This window comes from Polypterus senegalus, chromosome 3 (genome assembly GCF_016835505.1).
Source record: "Polypterus senegalus isolate Bchr_013 chromosome 3, ASM1683550v1, whole genome shotgun sequence".
Taxonomy (NCBI): domain Eukaryota; kingdom Metazoa; phylum Chordata; class Cladistia; order Polypteriformes; family Polypteridae; genus Polypterus; species Polypterus senegalus.
The window spans coordinates 85,451,439-85,474,755 of NC_053156.1; the positions used below are offsets into that span (position 1 = coordinate 85,451,439).

Genomic DNA, 23,317 nt, shown 5'->3' on the forward strand with positions numbered 1-23,317 from the left:
AAATCGACCATTTTGGTAAATAAAAGTGATTTACAGTTATAAAGCTTAATCATAATGCAACATTAAAATTCTTGTATTACATTTCTATGATAATAATGTAATGAAACTATACCTCTCATATAATCTCACCAAGACACACATTCTGCAATCCTTTAACAGGCTGTTGTATAAATGTAATTCACTTTTTCCTCCAGTTCAGTTTCGTGTTGTTTTTTGAAGAATAAGGCACAAGTAGTAGCTTCTGTGACATCATGTCTTAATATCTTTGCATGCACATTTTGTTTTTCAATTTTATAAAGCTGCTTTTGACTATTACTTCGTCATTAGTTAATAATAGTTTCAGCCTGTTGGAAATAAATATCCTTTAATTCATTTTCTAAACATTGTAAAAGAAAAAACAAAGATACTAAAGTTTTGGTGTTTATTGCTATGAATTGTTAAAACAGGTTAAGGTAAGTGCTTACACTATGTATATGCTGACTGGTGGCAAAGAGGATATTTTATTCTGCTGGTCTGGATGGAGTGGCAATAGACAGAAAAGTGGGCAGAGTTAGGCTGGGTCACTTTTCTTTCTCTGCTGATAAAAAAAAAATGGTCATATAATATTCCTGACTTTTCTTGTAACACCAGGTGTTCATTCATTCATTTTCCACTAGTTATCCAGGACCGGATCATAGGGAAAAGTCTTTTCCTCAGCCACACTTGCCAAATTATCTTGTGGGATCTTCTAGAAGGCTCTGGGTCTTCCCCAGGGTCTCCTCCTATCTGGTCTTGCCCATAAAATCTCCACAGGGAGGTGTCGAGGAGGCATCCGTATCAGATGCACAAACCATCTCAATTGGCTTCTCTTGATTGGGAGGGCAAGTGACTATTCTCCAAGCCTCTTTTGGATGTCTGTGCTTCTCACCCTATCATTAAGGGAGAGCCCAACCACCCTACACACAGCCCAATTTAACCACTTTTCCCGTGATATTGTCCTTTCCCAAAGTTCATGACCATATGTGAAGGTAGGGTGACAGACAGACTGAATGGTGAATTGAAGGGTATGCCTATCCACCTGATGATCTCATCATTCCTTTTTACCTTATTTGTGAACATGACCCTAAAATACCTACTCTCCTCCACTTGTGGCAGTAATTCACCTCCCACTCAAAGAGGACAGTCCCCCTTCTCCCTACTGAGGACCATGGCCTCAGATTTGGAGGAGCCGATCTTCATCTCTGTCGCTTCACACTCTGTTGCAAAGTGTTCCATTGCATGCTGGAGTTCATAGCTCAATGAAGCCAACAAGACCACACCATCTACAAAAATCAGAGACAAAAAAGTAGAACATTGAACTGTTTTTATACCCAGTTTTGATTTCTGCTCAGTCCCAGTCAGTATGTGAACTTCATATCTTTAGAAAATTTAGAGCAGATTGTGCAGGAGCTCTTGTCAGAATTTGATTGATGTTAAATCCTTATGCAAAGAAGACACCAATCCAAATAGAATTGCTACTATAATCCAGCCCTCCAGCTTGCAGAGAAAACATTGGGGGTGGTGGCAGGATTGGCACTCCAGCAGCCACTGTAAAAAAAAACCTCACACTGTTCCACTCCATTCAACCTAGAGTGGTGCCGAGGTGTCACCTGTTGCACAGCTATGCTCAAGTCCTACTAGGTTCTGTATCAGTGCCTGTTCCCAATCTCCCTATAATCCAAGCAAAAGTGGTTCCACATATTATTAGTTAAATAATGTGCATAATTAAGCAAGTAACTTAATTTTCCCTTCATATATAGAAAGATGTTTTGACAAAGTTGTTTGATTTGGTAAACAGAACATAAATAAAACAAAATAATATTTCCTTTCAGTAACTAAGAGTCAACAATTTATTGAGTCAAGAAAAACAGCAGCATCGAACCTTTACAATGGATCCTTATTTATCCCTTTCTGCCATAGAAAATGCTTGATAGAGGACTTGTGTTAGGAACATGAGAAGTTCTGCTTTGTTTTGTCTCCTTTTTGCCAGCTGTTTTCATTTCATTTCAGTCACAGGCAGGTCATTGTCCAGTCAGATTTCTGAAATTGCCGTCCTATCAGGTTTTGAAAGAGCCCTCACATGTTGTTCTAGCATGAGCAGATTATGTGTTATAGGTCAGAAAATTGAGTGACAGTAAGAATGGCTCAAACCACTGTTAGGGGATGGTGTTGGTTTTCCTCTAGATAATTGCAGTCACTTTCCTTTAACACTAGAATTACTAGAGCCTATGAAAAAATTCGATCCGTCCTACCTTAAATCGCTTCTTAAAGCCGTTCTCACCTCTCCGCCAGTCTCCTTTGTCCTGTAAATGTGCCGATAAAAACAAACTGCAAGCAGCCGGCTATTCCATCCCCCCACCGACTCAAAACGTGCACGAACTTCTCCAAGCTCATGCCTCGATTATCTGGGAGTGAAGTGGAGTTTTAGAGTGGAAATAATAGATTATTTGGAACACACGCATTTCATGTGTGTACCGTTTCTACAGTAATCTGTGTAAACACAATGTTAAAACAGAAACTTTTTCATGTTTTAGTAATAAATGTTACAAAATGTAGACATAAACTATAAAATGTGTGAAGCCTGACAGCCAAAGAGAAAATAAACACTTTCATAAAAGGTCCAAGACTTTTACAACAGCTTCAGTGGCGTACTGGTAAGATTTCGTCACTTAGGGCGCAGCAGACTTGTTGTACTTCAAAAGATCTGAGTTCGATTCCCTGCTGGAGAAAAAATGTATTTTTAACCTTCGCCGTTCTGCCTGCCTGAACTCCCTGTCTATCTATATAGTAATAACAGTAATTTTATTATTATATAGGAGCTTCCCTGTCTGCCTATCATATAGTGCCTTTCCTTCCTACCTATCTATATATCTATCCCCTTAGATGTTTTTTTTACTTCTATTATACAGTGCCTTCCCTGTTTATTTATATATCTAGTGCCTTCTCTGCCTGTCTGTCTGTCTGATTGCATATAGCGCTGAACTTACTGCTCTGTACTATTCTGTCCTCTGCATGTTCTGGAGTACAAAAGAAACACCACCATACAGCAACATGTGCGAACTGGCAAGATCGGGGAAAAAACACACGGTCACTGATTACAAACCGCAAGATGAATGAAAGAGACAATATATGTAAAAACATCACCACACTAATGCAATATTATTTGAAAACGAACAGCGTCAGATCGGGTTTGAATATGTGCACGATCTGACGCTGTTCGATTTCAAATAATATTGCATGTACTGTGCGTTGAAACTGCTGCACTGAATAAGCTGACTTCTTCTGTAACAGCGTCAGCGTATATTCAAACCCGATCTGACGCTGTTCGTTTTCAAATAATATTGCATGTACTGAACTATTTTAGAATAAAAACATACATTTGATTTCAGTCAATCTGTAAGAGCCAGTGTAAATGCATGATAATTGTAAAGGTTAGCTTTTTTTTTTTAATTCAGTTCCATTCTCCGCCAGCGTCTTTTGTTAATCTAAATGTGCTGATAAAAGAAAAGCTGCAAGTAGCCGGCTATTCCATCCCCCACCGACTTAGAACGTGCACAAACTTCTCCCAGCTCATGCCTTGATTGATTATCTGGGAGTGAAGTGGAGTTTTAGAGTGGAAATAATAAATCATTTCACGTGTGTTCCATCTCTACAGTAATCCGTGTAACCACATTTTTAAAACAGAAACGTTTTTCATATTGTAGTAGTAAATGACAAAATGTTGGCATAAACTATATAATGTATGAAGCCTGAAGTCCAAATATCAAAGAAACACTTTCACAAAAGGTACAAATATAACAGAACAAGTATGCTTTTATTCAAAAATATAACTGCAGAAAAAAAGCCGCCTTAGCATGCCACATTGACACACGTTCACTACAACTGCCACGGTAGCGTAATGGTATCAGCTGCAGACTAGTAATCAAAAGGTCATGAGTTCGATCTCGCACGGCTCAGTTTTGAGAAGTAATCTGCTCTTATTCTTACTATTTTAGAATAAAAACATACATTTGATTTCAGTGTGTAACAGCCAGTGTAATTTATGATACTTGTAAAGGGTAGTTTTTTTTCATTCTCTCAGTTGTGTTCAGGATCCTTCCTTACCCCCACCCCCCATCTGACACTGCTGTTTTCACATAAAGATGTGCTATAGCTCTACAGCGTACTTGTGACTGCATTCTCGTACCAATGCTTGCGAACTGAAGTGCTTGCGTGCAACATATGTTGGTGTACAAGTATAACAAAACAAGTGCACTTTTATTCTAGACAATAAGTGAAGAAAAAATAAAGCAAGTTACAGTAGGTGGTTGATAGGACAGCTTGCGTGATGCAATGCTAAGAACTACTGATTTCCAATCCGTGCTATATAAAATCATCACATTCAAATATTAACAATTCCCACACACCCTTCCTACATTTACAACATGTGTACTTGTTGCATTGTACACATCTCTCTGTTCTATGGTTCCTATTACACTGAATGAGCACCTGACACTGTAATTACTTCCCTATATAAATAACATTCGAGCTATAACACATCTCCAAATAAATCACATTTGAGTTATAGCGCGTCTTTATGTGAAAACAGCAGTGTCAGATGGGGAGGGGGGATCGTGAACGCGACTGAGAGAATGGAACTGAATTAAAAAAAAAGCTAACCTTTACAATTATCATGCATTTACACTGGCTTTTACGGACTGAAATCAAATGTATGTTTTTATTCTAAAATAGTACAGTACATGCAATATTATTTGAAAACGAACAGCGTTAGATCGGGTGTAAATACATGCTGACGCTGTTACACAAGGCGTCAGCTTATTCAGTGCAGCAGTTTCAACGCACTGGGGAGCATATTCAAACCCGATCTGACGCTGTTCATTTTCAAATAATATTGCATTAGTGCGATGATGTTTTTACATATATTGTCTCTTTCGTTCATCTTGCGGTTTGTAATCAGTGACCGCGTGTTTTTTTCCCCAATCTTGCCAGTTCGCACATGTTGCTGTATGGTGGTGTTTCTTTTGTACTCCAGGACATGCAGAGGACAGAATAGTACAAAGCAGTAAGTTCAGCGCTATATGCAATCAGACAGACAGACAGGCAGAGAAGGCACTAGATATATAAATAAACAGGGAAGGCACTGTATAATAGATATATAAAAAACAGCTAAGGGGATAGATATATAGATAGATAGGAAGGAAAAGCACTATATGATAGGCAGACAGGGAAGCTCCTATATAATAATAAAATTACTGTTATTACTATAGATAGACAGGGAGTTCAGGTAAGCAGAACGGCGAAGGTTAAAAAGAAATAAATAAATTTTCTCCCCAGTGGGGAATCGAACTCGGATCTCTTGAGGTACACCAAGTCTGCTGCGCTCTAAGTGACAAAATTTTACCACTACGCCACAGAAGCTGTTGTAAAACTCTTTATCCTTTTATGAAAGTGTTTATTTGATCTTTGGCTTTCAGGCTTCACACATTTTATAGTTCATGCCTACATTTTGTAACATTTATTACTAAAATATGAAAAAGTTTCTGTTTTAACATTGTGTTTACACAGATTACTGTAGAAACGGAACACACATGAAATGCATGTGTTCCAAATAACAATCTATTATTTCCACTCTAAAACTCTACTTCACTCCCAGATAATCGAGGCATGAGCTCGGAGAAGTTCGTGCACGTTCTAAGTCGGTGGGGGATGGAATAGTCGGCTGCTTGCAGTTTCTTTTTATCTGCACATTTACAGGACAAAGGAGGCTGGCGGAGAGGGGAGAACTGTTTTAGGAAGCGATTTAAGGTGGGACGGATCTATTTTTTCGTAGACTGGTATTTCTAGTGTTAAGTGGACAGGCTTTTATTCAGTAAAAAGGTACAGGGGTACTTTTTAATGCATGTTGGCTTATTTCTAAAAGATATGGCTGTTGTTTGATTTGGGCTTTCTTTTGCAATTACTGAATGAAAGCCTCTGCTTGTAATCAAAAATATGTTTTCATGTGAATGTGATGGAATGGTTTTTCTGTAATAAGATAACTAAAATCCTTAACCTATTAGCTTTGGAAAGACATCTTGCATGTTACTGTGGAGTGAATTGATCAGAATCTAAGGAAATTTCCCTGGCTGCCTGGGGCTTTACTTGTCATTGTCAGTAGAAGGGAGCATTCCTTTGTGTATGCCAAAGTATTTTTTAACACATTACACATGTAGCAGAAACACTGTAATTTTATAAACAGTTGTAACAACCCACTGCGTTGTGTATTTCAATAAAGGACAGTTTTTGTATCCACGTGCCCATGCATTATGAAGCAGCTGCTGTTACAGAATAAGAGTTCACATTAAAAAATCTGAATGGATAAATATGTGTACAACACTTTTACCATGCAGAAAAATTATGATGACTTTCAAGGGGATTGAATATTTTAAAATGCCACTGTAAATACTTTAGAACATTATCCCTCTTTCTATTAAAGCCAGTATCCATTTTTGCTTTTATATAGTTCTCTTCACTTTTTGGCTAACAATGAAATGGTTCACTGGTCAGAGATGGTTCCTGAACCCCAATGCTGTTAGCGTAGCCTTCAGCTAAATGAATACCTAGAGTGAATTAAATAGTTTAAGTTAATGTATGGATGAATTGATATATGAATTTCTCCTCCTCTTTGGTGTATATAATGTAGGCTTTCATGAGGAGGACTGTCATAGTAGCTAGTTAAGAACCTTCCGGGAAGAAATACCAACATTAATATGTCCTGGTAGAGTTCCAAAGTCTATATGTAAGGTAAGGATAACTATACCATGAATGTCAGTTGACAGCAGAGAGATATATTGGATTTTGCAAATCTACCTGCTTCCAGTTTATATTGTAGGTGGGGTTTTTCGGGGTTGCAGGGACACGTGAGCATTCTGAGGGAGTTCTTCATGGGCAGCCTAACAAATTTGATTGAACATTCCTAAACCCTGAACATACAGCATACAGTTGTGCTTGAAGGTTTGTGCACCCTTTAGAATTTTCTATATTTCTGCATAAATATGACCTAAAACATCATCAGATTTTCACCCGGTAACTTTTGATCATTCATGCACACTGGCTTGGAGGAATTTTAGCTGTCACTGTCCTGCTCCATTGACAGACTGAGGAGATCGTTCCTCCCCCACACAATGCGACTCTTCAGTTCCACTGGGGAGGTTAAACGTTAACTTTTTACAAAGTTATTGTCTGTCTTTAATTTAATATTGTTCTTTATCAGTATGCTGCTGCTGGAGTATGTGAAATTTCCCTTGGGATTAATAAAGTATCTATCTATCTATCCATCCATCCATCCATCCATCCATAGAACAGCTTCATCTCTGGGATGTTGGTGGGTTTCCTCATCATTAACTGCTCGCTTCAGGTCCTTCCACAACATTTCAATTGGATTAAGGTCAGGACTTTGACTTGGCCATTCCAAAACATTAACTTCATTCTTTTTTAACCATTCTTTGGTAGAACGACTTGTGTGCTTAGGGTCGTTCTCTTGCTGCATGACTCACCTTCTCTTGAGATTCAGTTCATGGACAGATGTCCTGACATTTTCCTTTAGAATTCTTTGATATAATTCAGAATTCGTTGTTCCATCAATGAAGGCAAGCTGTCCTGGCCCAGATGCAGCAAAACAGGCACAAACCATAATACTAACACCACCATGTTTTACAGATGGAATAAGGTTCTTATGCTGGAATGCAGTGTTTTTCTTTCTCCAAACATAACGCTTTTCATTGAAACCAAAAAGTTTTATTTTGGTCTCATCCGTCCACAAAACATTCTTCCAATAGCCTTCTGGTTTGTCCACATGATCTTTGACAAGCTGCAATGTTTTTTTTGGAGAGCAGTGGCTTTCTCCTTGTAACCCTGCCATGCACACCATTGTTGTTCAGTGTTCTCCTGATGGTGGACTCATGAACATGAACATTAGCCAATGTGAGAGATACCTTTACTTCTTAGAAGTTACCCTGGAGTCCTTTGTGACCTCGCCAACTATTACACGCCTTGCTCTTGGAGTGATCTTTGTTGGTCAACCACTCCTGGGGAGGGTAACAATGGTCTTGAATTTTCTCCGTTTGTACACAATCTATCTGACTGTTGATTGGTGGATTCCAAACTCGTTAGAGATTGTTTTGTAACCTTTTCCAGCCCGATGAGCATCAACAACTTTTTTACTGAGGTCCTCAGAAATCTCCTGTGTTCGTGCCATGATACACTTCTACAAACGTGTTGTGAAGAGCAGACTTTGATAGATCCCTGTTCTTTAAATAACACAGGGTGCCCACTCACACCTGATTGTCATCCCGTTGATTGAAAACACCTGACTCTAATTTCACCTTCAAACTAACTGCTAATCCTAGAGGTTCACATACTTTTGCCACTCACAAATATGTAATATCAACCACTTTCCTCAATAAATAAATGACCATGTATAATATTTTTGTCTCATTTGTTTAACTGGTTTCTCTTTGTCTACTTTTGGACTTGAGTGAAAATCTGATGATGTTTTAGGTCATATTTATGCAGAAATACAGAAAATTTTAAAGGGTTCACAAACCTTCAAGCACAACTGTATATGAGTTGGCAGGTGGTCTCCAGCAGTAGGGTAAAAAGCATCTTCTGGTCCCCAGACCAGAGAACTTGGTCGGCGTGGGGGGGTGGCAAGGAAATGGGAAGTTGGTGGTGAGAAGGAGAGTATTTAATGGTGATTTACAGTAGATTAATACCCTTTCTGTACACTTTATTCTGTTACAGACTTCATTTTAAATGGATACATTTGCCATTTTTGTCTATCAATCTAGATTCAGTAATCCATAGTCATAAAGTGAAAACGTTTTCAGAAAGGTTTGGAAATTTTTAACAATTAAAAACTAAAATCTCTTTATTTATGTAAGTGTTCAGGCCATTTGATGTGGCACTGCACATTTTGGTCAAGTGCATCCTCTTCTTCTTCTTCTTCTTTAGGCTGCTCCTGTTAGAGGTTGCCATAGCAGATCATCCTGTTCCATATCTTCCTGTCCTCTACATATTTACTTTAATTATCCTTGAAATGTATCTAGAATAGTCCACCTGTGGCAATTTGAATTGATTGGACATCATTTAGAAAGGCGTGTATACCTGTGTACAGTGTGTTAAGATTCCGCAGTTCACACGTCAGGACAAAAGCCAAGCCATGAATTACAAGGATCTCTTTGCAGACCTGCACGATAAACTGGTGGAAACAATGACAAGCCACAACAGTCGCTGACCTTTATTTGTATTAGGAAGGCTCAGAGTGGCCTTTATTTTTTGCTTATTGCTTTGTAGTTTGCAAGTGTTTCTGTTTTATCTACAGTACCTTTGTGTTTTTATATTTGCTAATATCATTGGGTTTGGTTTTCTTTCACCTGGGCATTTCTGGTGTTATCCTGGGTTTATGGGTAATTTGTAAGTACTCCTGTTTATCACAAGATACATGTAGTTTAGGTAAACAAGTCCAGGGACTGGTGTGGGTGATTGTATTAGCTTTGCTGTTTGTAAATTGAATCAAACTGTACATCAAAATGATTTTCTCCCTTCTTACAATCCAAATAAAACCTATCCTGTGATGATTTATCGCTTAGGTTTACAATGTAATATAGTAAAGAAATATATCAAGAAGTGAAGTTATGTTGGAAAGAAAAGTACACATTTTTATGTATTTTTATTAAACTTCTATTTAATTCTTAACTTGGTTTCCATTCATTTTTCTTTAAGGAATGGCCTATCAGTGGTGGCAACTGGGGTTTAGGTAATCAGTGCTATCCTGAGATAATTATCACTGGGTAAGTTTAAAGCTAACCTTGTTTCAGGTTATATAATGCTGAGACATTTGTGCTGTATATGTAAGTCTTCACGAAGATAAAAGGGTGTAGCTTAGTCTTGTAAAGAATTAATTTAGTAAACAACTGGTAATTGTGAAAGTATTTCAATGTATCTTGCTTCTTACAACAGTTGGAAAAAAAGAAGGCATGTTAAAAATGCTTATCTAATCTACTGTACATGAGCCTGCTGATCTGAAAAGTAGCAATCAGTAATAGTTTCTGATTAGTATAATTAGTAGTGTTGGAGTGGGTGTGCATTTATCAAACTCCCATTAAAATGTTAGAGCTCTGGAGTAAACAAACTACGTAGCACTGGAATGTAAAATCAGATTGTTTCAACTTTGAAAGTGAAGTCACCATGTATCATTTACTTAGATGTGTGTACATTAACATAGAAACAAATAATTTTTGAAAATTGAGCAGGTATTTAAGAATTTGTACTCTATGTACTCTATGCAGATGAATATAGGCATACCTAGTTATATCACAACAATGTATGGCTTGCTTTGCAGGTAGCTTTCTAGATTAGGAAACATGGCTATTTCACTGAGGAACTACAAATAAAATGGTGTGGTGTACAACATAAAAATACACATAGTATTGTGCAAAATGAAAACAACATGCTGTAGTTGGGCTGCAGCTACAGTGAAATTCAAAAACTGTGCAGTAGTCTCAAAGAAAAACCTCTGTTAGACCAGTAATAAAAAAAATAGTATTCCCATGTGTGCATAAGTTTTTAATTCACTGTCATCTTTTATGTCTCTTTCCTAAAATTACATAGTATTCTGTTTAGATTAAATTACTGTACCATTTGTCTGTCCCTCTTTCCTACTCCTCTCCAATATCACTAGCATGGCAGTCTCTGCAAACTAAGCTACCTCATTCCTCAAATAGACTCATCAGCCTCTTCTGAAAAACACAAACTTGAGCATGTTTATTTTAGTTGTTTAGTTGATTTAGTGTTTATTTTATTTGCTCCATTTCAGTGCTACCCTTTTTGTCTGACAGAATCTGGTAAAGATTGTCTCTGTAGAGCAGTAAGTAAATAAACATCTGTATGTATTATGCAAGTTCAATTACTTTAATGTGTGAACATTCTTTGGTACAGAGACTGGAATTGAAGGTGGTAGGTTCTAAGGGGCCTCGCATGTTAAACCTTACTTAGATTTTATGCAAAAATTTTGCTGTGCCACCCCAACTTCCTTTTATATAAACAAAACAAAAAAAAAGCCTTTTTTGAATATTCATGATCTAATCACCATATAAAATGGGAGAATTCAGTAAACAAAACTTCAGTGAATGTGAAAGTGGTGTATTACTGACTGAAGTGGAGAACCACAAAAACATTCTGTTCAAGGGAGGGAGCAAATCATAGCAGCTGAGCCGAGATAGCAATAGTACTGTGCCATCATTCAAGATCCAGAACCCTAACAGCACACAGTGTGAATCAATGCAGACTGTTTGCGCAGTGAACTACAAGATATTAAGAACGTTTTTATTAAACTGGTAAAAAAAAAAGGAATTTAGCCAAGTAATTGCCAATATTGCAATACTGTTTATCTTCAACATACAACATCCAAATAATTTGGAATCGCTATTGTGTGTTGATTTCCCTTTTTTCTTAACCTACCTCAGGTGGCAGAGGCAGTCCGTGTTTTTGCTCTATAATTTGCAGTTCCAAACAAGCTATTACAAAGTGGCAAACCTTTGTGGGGATGCAAAACAGTGGGCTGCCCAACAAGTCCAGACCTCGCCATCTACCAATCTACTGAAGCAATAATTCATTCTATCACTTTCACTTTATGTCCTTGGTTGTGGTGTTTGCGGGTTGATAGGTGGTTTCAGGAGCCACACTCTAGGGTACCCACTATCACCTGAAAAAAATTTTATTTTGCGTGGTGTATGACATAACTGCCAGTGGCAGTGCTAGCTCTTTTGGAGGATATCACCAATGGCAGGACACACAAGTAGCTTGCTTTCAAGGATCACAATGTTTTTTGGTTTTTTTTTGCTCATGATGATGACTTGCTTATAAGCTGATACAGACTTCGTGGAACCATCCTCTTGGAGTTGTGTGCTGAATTTGAGCCTATATTACAGAGATCATCATACAGATATCATACAGTCCATGTTCCATTACAGGGTTTAACAATGCAGGGTATTTTGCAACTGGCGCCTTTCAGCATAAACTGGCTGTCCGATCATGCCACCTGTATGTTATGGTATAAGTAAGATGCTATCAATTTACTTACAGTCAGGGTGAGCAAGCTGAGATCAAAAAGCAATTTGCAGCAATAACTTATTTTCCTAATGTAATTGTTGTAATTGACTGAATGAATTTGCTTTGTAAACAGAAAGCAGTTTTATTCAGTTAATATACAATTAATATGTGATGCTGAAATGTGTCTGACCAGCGTAGCTGCAAGTTGACCTGGCTGAACACCCTGATTCTTTTATTTTATCATATAGCAGTGTGGGAAGTAGATGTCCGGGTCATGCTCTGAGTGATGATTGGTTTCTTGGTAGCTCTGCCATTGTCACTTGTGTTGTACAACATACAGAACACTATTTTTATAGAATAAGGTAGAATAGATAGGCTGTTCATACACTGAGGCAGTTAGCATTAAGCTTATGTATTAAGGCATTATTACCAACATTGAAGATCATTTTATTCAGAGAAAATGTCAGTTAACTGTGATACAAGTTTAGGAATGTCATAATGTGACTGATGCATCATTGAAGTGTGCCCTGAAACAGTATTTTCTGTTCACTTCATTGTCCTTCTACCTGGAATTGCTAAAATTCCAACACCAAAAAAGTCTCTGTAGGACTAACAGATGTTCCTAATTTGCCATAATGTTAAGCTATTTTTCTTGCTAAGTTCATGTTTTATAAATCCAGATTTTTAGATATAAAGTGGTTTACACAAGTTCCTGAGTGTATACACATTTTATAAACGAGGACCCAGATGCCCTTGTTTCCTCATGCTGTTTGATGCAAGTGCAGCTTTTGATATTTTGATTATTGCATCTGCCTTCAGTACTTGGAACCTCAGGCACTACTAGGGAATGGTATTTCTACTGAGTAGATGAAATATTGCTGTAGGTAAACACACACCAAATCTTAGCAATATCTCCAGTTGTGTTCTTCATGGGTCAGAGTTAGGGCTACTTTAATTTATGTTTTATCCCACCGAAAAATCCTTTGCACAGATGGCATACAGGAAAGGCACATCAACAAATTCATAATTAAATTATACCATGCCACTTCATTCTCAGGCAATTTGTGAAATGCTGATGTTCACGTTTACCCAGGGGGTGGAATTGAAGAGTCGCATAATGTGGGGGAGGAAAGAACTCCTCAGTCTGTCAGTGGAGCAGGACAGTGACAGCAGTCTGTCACTGAAGCTGCTCCTCTGTTTGGAGATGATCCTGTTTAGTGGATGCAGTGGATTCTCCATGATTGACTGGAGCCTGCTCAGTGCCCGTCGCTCTGCCACGGATGTCAAACTGTCCAGCTCCATGCCTACAATAGAGCCTGCCTTCCACACCAGTTTGTCCAGGCGTGAGGCATCCCTCTTCTTTATGCTGCCACCCCAGCACACCACCGAGTAGAGGAGGATGCTTGCCATAACCGTCTGATAGAATATCTGCAGCATCTTATTGCAGATTTTGAAGGACGCCAGCCTTCTAAAGAAGTATAGCTGGCTCTGTCCTTTCTTACACAGAGCATCAGTATTGGCAGTCCAGTCCAATTTATCATCCAGCTGCACTCCCAGGTATTTTTAGGTCTGCACCCTCTGCACACAGTCACCTCTGATGATCACGGGGTCCATGAGGGGCCTGGTCCTCCTAAAACCCACCACCAGCACCTTGGTTTTGCTGGTGTTCAGTTGTAGGTGGTTTGAATCACACCATTTTACAAAGTCCTTGATTAGGTTCCTATACTCCTCCTCCTGCCCACTCCCAATGCAGCCCACGATAGCAGTGTTGTCAGCAAACTTCTGCACGTGGCAGGACTCCAAGTTGTATTGGAAGTCCGATGTATATAGGCTGAACAGGACCGGAGAAAGTACAGTCCCCTGCAGCGCTCCTGTGTTGCTGACCACAATGTCAGACCTGCATACTGAGGTCTGTCTTTAAGATAGTTTGTACCTGACAGTAAAGAACTTGTCATCATTCTGGCTTATAATTCCTTCTGAACTTGCACTTTATTGCCAGGCAGCATTGTTATTGGGATTTTCTATTGTTGTTACATCTGACAAAACTAAAGTAAATAAAGTTAACAGTACAATATACATTTTATGACACCATCACAATATAACAGAAAATACAACAGTAGTGAATGATGATCTGTTGCACAAAATCACAAATATATTAAATGATTTGACAATGCAGATTTGTGCTCATGTCCAGTAATATGAAGCGCTAGCCTTTTTGTTTTTTTTTTAAAGTAAACATAAATAAAATTAAATGTAAAAGCTTGTAGATCTGGAGACAGAGATAAGTTAGACTGTTTTTAACCAGGAAAGAAGCTATGTGACCAGTGGTTCTTATTTTTGGTGACCTTTAATATTTCCATGCGCGCAATAACTGGACAATATGCTTCACCAGGAGAGTGTGCTGTTTGATTATATTTCCTTCACATTACATAACTTGAATTATACATAGGTCCTCAGTAGAATGCATCCTCAGACATACAGTATTTTTGCTTTTCTAAATGAAATGTTGTTTTTGTTTTGGATAAGACCATACCAGACGGTTGCAGGGAAAGTGACTGCTTACTGCTGAGCCATAACTGTTTCTGACAGGTTAAACTTTTAAAGGTGGTGGGTAACGTACATACACAAACTGCCAAGCTTTTTTGATGAGAGAAATTATGTTTTCATCTCAGTTCATACTGGCAGTGATAGTGGTGGCAAGAAATTTTAAGGATTCTACCCTGCTGACAGTGACACCATTAATAGCCTTTGAAGGAGGTACTGAGAAGTGTCCCCTAAAATTCACAGCCATTTACAGCATTTTCACAGTATTTAAATTAAAATTGGTGAAGGTGTACCAAATAGCCAGCTGCTCCCCTTCCTTCCAATATGTCATCTTGTCCCTGTTTGTGATCACAGCTGTTTAATGAGCAGATTTCAGCAGTTTAAGAGATATGTCACTGTAGGTGATTGTGTAGTTGTTGGCGTAGAGAGAGAAAAAAAAAGAAAGAATACTGAACAGACTCCTGACAGGACCCTGTGCTCAGAATAGTGAACATGACTGATACTTGCCCAGTTTCACAGTCTGATTTGTGTTTCTCAGAAAGTCAGAAGTTTAGTGAGATGTGCAGAGTTCAAATTCATATCAGGAAGTTTGTCCAGCAGAACCACTGGTGTGATTGTGTTTGAAACAGAACTAAAATCTACAATCACCATCGTAGCATAAACACCTGGTATCCTTGTAGCATTTTAACCACACAAATGGCCATGTTTAATGTCTCCTTAACTAACCTGTTAGTATGGTATAGAAAATGTAATGGGTCAAGAGGAGAATCAGTATTAGGCTTGAGATGCTAAAGAATTAAATATTCAAATGTGTCCTCCACTGGCCTACTTAGACCCAGGATTATTATTGATTCTTTGCAGAATGCAGAAATTTTCTATTGAACCAAAGACCAAATGAAAATGTCCATAAACACACAATGTTTTACCGTGAAGGGAGTCACATTGTCTGGACCAGGAGCTGTAAGACATTTCTGTCTCCAGAAGAAAAAAATTGGATTTCATACTCAGAATTGCAGAGTTAGACTGTAATGGAGATTGTAATATCTCTGGCATTATATTTCTGTATTATATTAAAAGGAAAAATACAAAACCATGAATAAAGCACATGGTTTTGTAATGATACTTAATCTCTTCTGTATTTTGTTTGGCACCAGGCATGCTGATGGATCAGTAAAATTCTGGGATGCTTCTGCAAGTAAGTTCTCATTTATGCTCCAGTATTTTTGTGCTGTTTTTAATACAACTTCAATGTGGGGTCTGTTACTTGATCTGCAAAAAGTCTTGTACCATTTTGATACATTAAATCATCTTCTTCTTTCTGCTTGTGTAAGCTATGATTTTGGTTTGTTTTATGGTGTTTTTTTTAATGCATACATATGTTTTTCTGTTATTTACTCATGTCAATGACATAAATACTGGCCATACCATTTTAGTACACAGTCTATCCAGAAGACTATTGTAAGCCACAGGATTACTTTAAAAGAGCATATGAATAAATTAATAGGCTCTTGGCCTTGACACTTTTATGATGTGGTAAATTCTGGTTTGTACAGTATTCTAACAAATGGACTGATTAAAAAAAATAACTGCATTTGCTTTGTGTAGTATTTGTCTGGTTGTAGTGTGTCTGTCTGTCAAGGTTAGAATGTATTCCACAATACAAGTAATTTTTGTAAGAAGAAATAGAATTGCTCATTGGTGATTACCCACAACAGTGATTAGATTTTTTATTTGAAAGGTTAATAGTTAGGTATACTGTTGTCATAGCTTTTGTAACACAGCGTTTACATTCTGATTGTTGTTAATCTAATTTTTGTTACAATTTTCTTTCTTGTTAGCACTTTGCATTCTTTGTTTTTTTTTTTAAATATTATCATTAGCACCTGCCTTCTTCTTGTTATATAACTTGTTTAATAAGAGTCATTTTCAGTGAAATAAAAGTAAAGTCGTACCTCAGAAAAATGCATCTGTGTCTATAAAAGGTAGTTAAGCCTGCACATCTTTATAAGCCTAATACAAATATAATATTAGATATTTTTTATTTTATTTTATTTTTTTATCACTATTCATGAAATTTTTTCTAAGAGTGGTGCTGCTTCACCACCTGAGGCCACAGGTCCACTGCGCCCTCGACCCTCTGCAGTTTGCATACCAGGAGAAGGTGGGGGCGGTGGATGCCATCATCTATATGCTACACCGATCCCTCTCCCACTTGGACAGAGGCAGTGGTGCTGTAAGAATTATGTTTTTGGACTTTTCTAGCACCTTCAACACCATCCAACCTCTGCTCCTTAGGGACAAGCTGACAGAGATTGGAGTTGATTCACACCTGGTGGCATGGATCGTGAACTATCTTACAGACAGACCTCAATATGTGCATCTCGGGAACTGCAGGTCTGACATTGTGTTCAGCAATACAGGGGCGCCGCAGGGGACTGTACTTTCTCCAGTCCTGTTCAGCCTATATACATCAGACTTCCAATACAACTCGGAGTCGTGCCACGTGCAAAAGTTCGCTGATGACACTGCTATTGTGGGCTGCATCAGGAGTGGGCAGGAGGAGGAGTATAGGAAGATAATCAAGGACTTTGTTAAATGGTGCGACTCAAATCACTTACACCTGAACACCAGCAAGAAACTGATGGTGGATTTTAGGAGGCCCAGGCCCCTCATGGACCCCGTGATCATTAGAGGTGACTGTGTGCGGAGGGTACAGAACTATAAATACCTGGGAGTGCAGCTGGATGATAATTTGGACTGGACTACCAATACTGATGCTCTGTGTAAGAAAGGTCAGAGCCGACTATACTTCCTTAGAAGGTTGGCGTCCTTCAACATCTGCAATAAGATGCTGCAGATGTTCTACCAGACGGTTGTGGCGAGTGCCCTCTTCTACGCGGTGGTGTGCTGGGGAGGCAGCATAAAGAAGAAGGTCATCTCACGCCTGGACAAACTGGTGAGGAAGGCAGGCTCTATTGTAGGCACGGAGCAGGACAGTTTGACATCTGTGGCAGAGCGACGGGCGCTAAAGCAGGCTCCTGTCAATCATGGAGAATCCACTAAACAGTGTCATCTCCAGGCAGAGGAGCAGCTTCAGCGACAGACTGCTGTTACTGTCCTGCTCCACTGACAGACTGAGGAGATCGCTCCTCCCCCACACTATGCGACTCTTCAATTCCACCCGTTAAACGTTAACATTATTCAAAGTTATTGTCTGTTTTTACCTGCATTTTTATTACTCTTTAATTTATTATTATTTTTTGTGTCAGTATGCTGCTGCTGGATTATGTGAATTTCCCTTTGGGATTAATAAACTATCTATCTATCTATCTATCTATCTATCTATCTATCTATCTATCTATCTATCTAGTTTATATGCATTTATCTATCTATCTATCTATCTAGTTTATATGCATTTATCTATCTATCTATCTATCTATCTAGTTTATATGCATTTATCTATCTATCTATCTATCTATCTATCTATCTATCTATCTATCTATCTATCTATCTATCTAGTTTATATGCATTTAACATTCTATTTATTTTTTTTTTGTCTACCAGTAATGTTACAAGTACTTTATAAACTGAAAACTGCTAAAGTCTTTGAGAAATCCCGGAACAAAGAGGATAAACCAAGCACAGACATTGTAGACGAGGACCCTTTTGCCATTCAGATATTGTCTTGGTGTCCAGAGAGTCGAATGTTGTGTGTTGCTGGCGTCTCTGCACATGTTATCATCTATAAGTTCAGCAAGCAGGAAGTTACCACAGAGGTGGTTCAGGTATGAATAACTTGTGAAAATCTCATTATGCATCAAAAATTAAGTTGTAGTTTTAAAATGAGTTGCCAGTTCACAAATAAGCAAGGTAAAGCTTAGTATTTTGAAGTAGCCTCTTTGTGTGTATTTAATATAGTGCTTCAACTATTTTAAACAAATCACATTGACTCATTTATTTATTTTTTACATTTTGTCCTAGAGACATTTGGTTAATGACATTGAGGCCTGTAAAACAATGTAATAGTTTACTGCATCAATGCAAAAGCTCTCATAAAATTTATGATTTATACCCACTGGTACAGTAACACAGTATAGCCATCATCAGTATGCTTATGTACTTCTGCCCTATCTATTCAGTGTGCTGTTACTTAACCCATTATAAGTCCATCCATCCATTATCCAACTTGCTGTATCCTAACTACAGGGTCACAGGGGTCTGCTGGAGCCAATCCCAGCCAACACAGGGCACAAGGCAGGAAACAAACCCCGGGCAGGGCGCCAGCCCACTGCAGCCATTATAAGTCAATGCCTGGATTTGCAGATGAACCTTTCAACAATGAAAGATCACTAAGTGAAATAATCTAGCAAATGCGTCACAAATGGTGTGCCAGTATCACACCCACTATCCTTTACGTTCAGCTCCGAATAGTACTTAGTGTATATTTTGGTAAAACCTAAACAGACTAATGTTTGAACTAGGCTTTAAATCGTTTCAAAAGAACAAATGATTTATATCCTAAGATGCCCACTGTGGAATTGCTCATGATTTCAAGATTGTGGGGGAAGAAACACAAACAACTAAGCAATTATTGGTATTGATAAAGTAACAGAGGTCTGACACATTATTGTGAATTAGATCATTGTCTAAGAAAGTTTACATCATAAATGTTATTTTTTGAATGATTGCATATTTTTGGAATGCCCTGAAAATGAATTTACTAATTTTTTTTAAAAAGGTTCCTGGCAAGTGTGTGAAAAGCTCATCATAGTTAAAATTAATTTAATTCCGGCTCTTGTTAAGTGTTGCTTGTCAACATTCAGGTCTCTTTTTGGTTATTTTATGAACCCATTATTTTTAACAGTATAACATTGATAACACTGCCATTAGAAACTCTTTTACTGCTTAAACACCCTGTAGGTAACGGAGGGTGTCACATATGGTTGTTTGACCAAACCGTATAACTAGTGTATATTTTTGCATGTTAATATAAAAATGTTGAACAAAAAGAAATATAAACATTTTGTAATATTTCTAAGCTACAAAATTTAAATTTTTGTTTGTCATTTAATGTATTGAAATATACAATATTTTTTGTAAATGTAATACCTATAATATATCACATTGACACATTTAGCAAAACAAAATTTTATCTTAATCTATTGTAGATCAAATATTGGAATATAGTTTCACAGTACATCCTTAGAAAATTAACTTTTGTATCAACTATTATATGTGTTTCCATATTATTCCTATAGCTGCTTGAAGTTCGCCTTCAGTATGAACTCAATGATGTTGATTCTCCAGACGTGGATCAGATACCACCTTTGCCAACTCCAGGGGCCTCTTCCAATCCACAGCCTCCTGCACCTCAGTCCCATCCTTCTACAAGCAGCAGCTCTTCAGATGGCCTCCGGGACAATGTACCTTGTCTCAAGTGTGTATTCTTTTTGTTGTTCTTGCGCTTGTTTAGGGCACCAAAATAATTTTTTCTATATGAGAAATATAAGTGAACCACATATTCAAAATTCAAAAATTTTTATGTATTAAATATTTGTAAATGTTCATAAACATATTTACTTGACTAAGCTGAATTCACATTTGTTTAGGAATTTCAAATTTTATGATGCTGTAATCTCATTTTATCTCAAATACTGACATTACATTGCATGGGTAAGTTTATCTTATGTATATAATAATAAAAGTAAAGGCTTAAAAGACCTCTGTTTCCCTTTAAAAACTGAATTTGAATCTGACATGATTATGGCTTATGAAAGTCAATATTGCAGAGGAAGCACCAAAAGTATTTTTCACAACTACCATTCCATATAGTGCTGCCAAACATGGAATCCCAGTTTCATAGTAAATATGAAGGTGTGTTGACCTCATTATCACAGTATAAAGAACACTCTGTGCTCACAGATTCTAACAGGTACATAAACACTCTCCCCCTTTCAGTTGGCTGTAGTTTCATTTTCACTGTAATAGATAACATGTTTCATTCCTGGGTGGGATGCTTTCAGTATAGAGTTTGCTGTTACAGTTGAAAGGCATGCTATCAGGTAAGCTGGCAACTATAAATTTCCATCGCATGAGTCAGTATGGGTGTATGCTTGTGAATGTTGTTGGTGAGAGACTAATGCAACATATCAAGGAGTATTCCTGCCTTACATTCATTCTTTTCTTAACCCATCACCTCCATGTTTGTTTTTCTTGTGCCATAAAAAGTCAGAACCAAAATGTAGTTAATAAACAATATCATTCTCATACAAATTCCAATGCCACATAACTCAGAACTTTATGAATTAAATAATATGAGTTGGGTGCTTTCTCTGGAAAACATTAAAACAACTACAAATGAATAAGGGTATCAGTTTGCTGATCTTTATATCAGTGCATAGCACTCACTCAGCTCTGAATTACAGATCAAGTCAGGCGGGGGAGCATGCATTGGTACAGCGTGTTGCCACACTCATCACACAACCCCCCAAGGCAGACACACAGTCCAGTCCCACCTTCTGGAAATGAACATCTATCCGCCGCAGACAGGTGTTACGTGTGCGTCCCCTTGGCCTGGTCCAGCCGTTTGTGTCCTCAACAATAAGGACTTTGCAAGCCGGATCACCATCAGGAAATCGTACCACATGGCAATAGTGTCGTAATTAACACTCTCTCACAAAGCAGGTAATGTGTCTCATTTGGGACTCCATGAGCAACCACTCATTCAACACAAAGTCAAACCAGCAGTACCCAAGAATTCTCCAAAGAGACACAGTATCGAAGCAGACCAATCTTTGTCTCAGGTCACTAAATAGTGTCCATGACAGGAAGCACCAGGACTCTAAAGACTTGGACCTTCGTCCTTTTGCAGAGATATTGGGAGCACCACACACCCTTTTCCAGCGACCTCATGACCCCCCATGTTCTCCCAATCTGTCTACTGACTTCATAAGAAGAGTCACCAGAGACATGAATGTCACTGCCGAGGTAAGTAAACCTCTCAATGAGGTTGACACTCTCTTAGCAGACAAACACTCTGCTGATGGCTGTGCCAAAGAGGTCACTGAAGGACTGGATCTTGGTTTTTATCTAGGGCACTTGCAAGCCCAGACATTCAGACCACTTATTCAGTCTCTTGAGAGACCCCTATCAGAGCCTCCATTGACCCTACTAATATCACAGCATCATCAGCAAAGTCAAGATCAATGAATCTTTCTTCACCAACTGATGCCCCATAGCTGCTGGACCCCATGGCCCTGCCCAACACCTAGTCCTTCTCAGTTCCCTTTACAGACCGTACTTGCAATCAAGTCTTGCGCTGCAACTCTTCTTGATGATATCAGTCCTGGGTATGACGTTAAACTGCATCTGGCCCTGCAAGCAGTCCTCCAACTTGCAGGGAAAACTTCCACCTACTGGGAGATTGAGGCTGGACCTGGCCATACTGCAAGATCAGGCTGTTTCTAATGGCTTTGCATTCAGTTTGTATGAGAAACTTGCAGACTTGGGTGTGACTGCTGATCCTAATGTGATGTTGGAGACCTTCTGTGACAAGACCCTGTAGGTTGCTGAGGGTTGTGTTGGTGTTGATAAGAGTTTCCAGCAGGAGGTGTTTCATCTTGAAGGGCACCCTGGATATCTTAATTACAGCAATGATAAAAAATGACCAAAAAAGCGATAGACACTTCTCTGTTTTAAAGTGTAGAAATTCTGCTATGTTTCTGTTGCACAATTAACATGCAGTGCACATTATGATTTGGATCTTTATTAAATTGAAATGCACTGCAGAATAAAAGGATATGAACCTAAGAGTGTTAATTAGACCATCTATAGGTATTAACTTGCATTGCAGTTAAAATCTGCTACTATGAAATGTGCTAAAGATATCACTGACATCATTGATACACATTTTTATTACCCACAATAAGATACATCTTCCAGTCTAATAAACACATAGACAAAGCATAGATGATTTCTGTAAAAGTATATGGCAGATGAACTAGATTATGTATGAGCATCAGTTCCCTTTGTATTGTGACAGTTGAAATAAGGCCATTGTGCTATTATATGTATCTCTGCCTCTTCAAACTCAGGTTTAGGACATCTTGAAAATGAGAAGCAAGTTCCACCTCATTCTGTGAAGATCTCCTCACTGCAAATTCTGTAGTATTTTTTAAGCTTCCATTTATTTGATTAATTTTAACAAACTAAAAAAGCTTTTAATGGTTAAAACATACACTTGAATTTGGTACAACTATACTTAAAACATATAATTGAGTAACTGATAAAATGTCTAGAATAGCTACATTTGCCATCTACCTGTCTGTTATCAGAATTTTTTGCCTAAATTGTGTTTATTGATCAAAAAGGGTGTGTTTATAGAATGATTATTTAGGATACAGTGGAACCTCGGGTCACGAACGTCTCGGACCACGTACAAATCGGGTTACAACCAAAAAGTTCGCCACACACTCCGGTGACAAACAAGCCAGTTTCCCGGTTCGTACGTGCCGGTGATTTACGCACATGTTCAGTCTCTCCCTGTGCAGTACATTGTTCTTGGTGAAATGTGCATCGCACAGAGGGACTTTGTGGTATTGCAGGTCCACAGCTCACGTCAAGAGGCTAGTTTTAAATAAATAATCGCCACAATTGCAGCTTAGCA

At 38.2% G+C, this 23,317-nt stretch overlaps 1 protein-coding gene across 11 annotated transcripts in view; it reads left to right on the plus strand.

Annotated features, from left to right (window-relative positions):
* The window catches only part of LOC120525337 (syntaxin-binding protein 5), a 637,028-nt gene that overhangs the window by 527,143 nt on the left and 86,568 nt on the right, over positions 1 to 23,317 (plus strand). For all 11 annotated transcript variants that reach the window (XM_039747537.1, XM_039747542.1, XM_039747540.1 and 8 more), the window contains exons 13-16: positions 9,781 to 9,848; positions 15,807 to 15,847; positions 18,217 to 18,437; positions 19,911 to 20,089. In XM_039747537.1, coding sequence (XP_039603471.1) covers positions 9,781 to 9,848; positions 15,807 to 15,847; positions 18,217 to 18,437; positions 19,911 to 20,089 — 509 coding nt within the window. The remainder of the gene's footprint in view (positions 1 to 9,780; positions 9,849 to 15,806; positions 15,848 to 18,216; positions 18,438 to 19,910; positions 20,090 to 23,317) is intronic.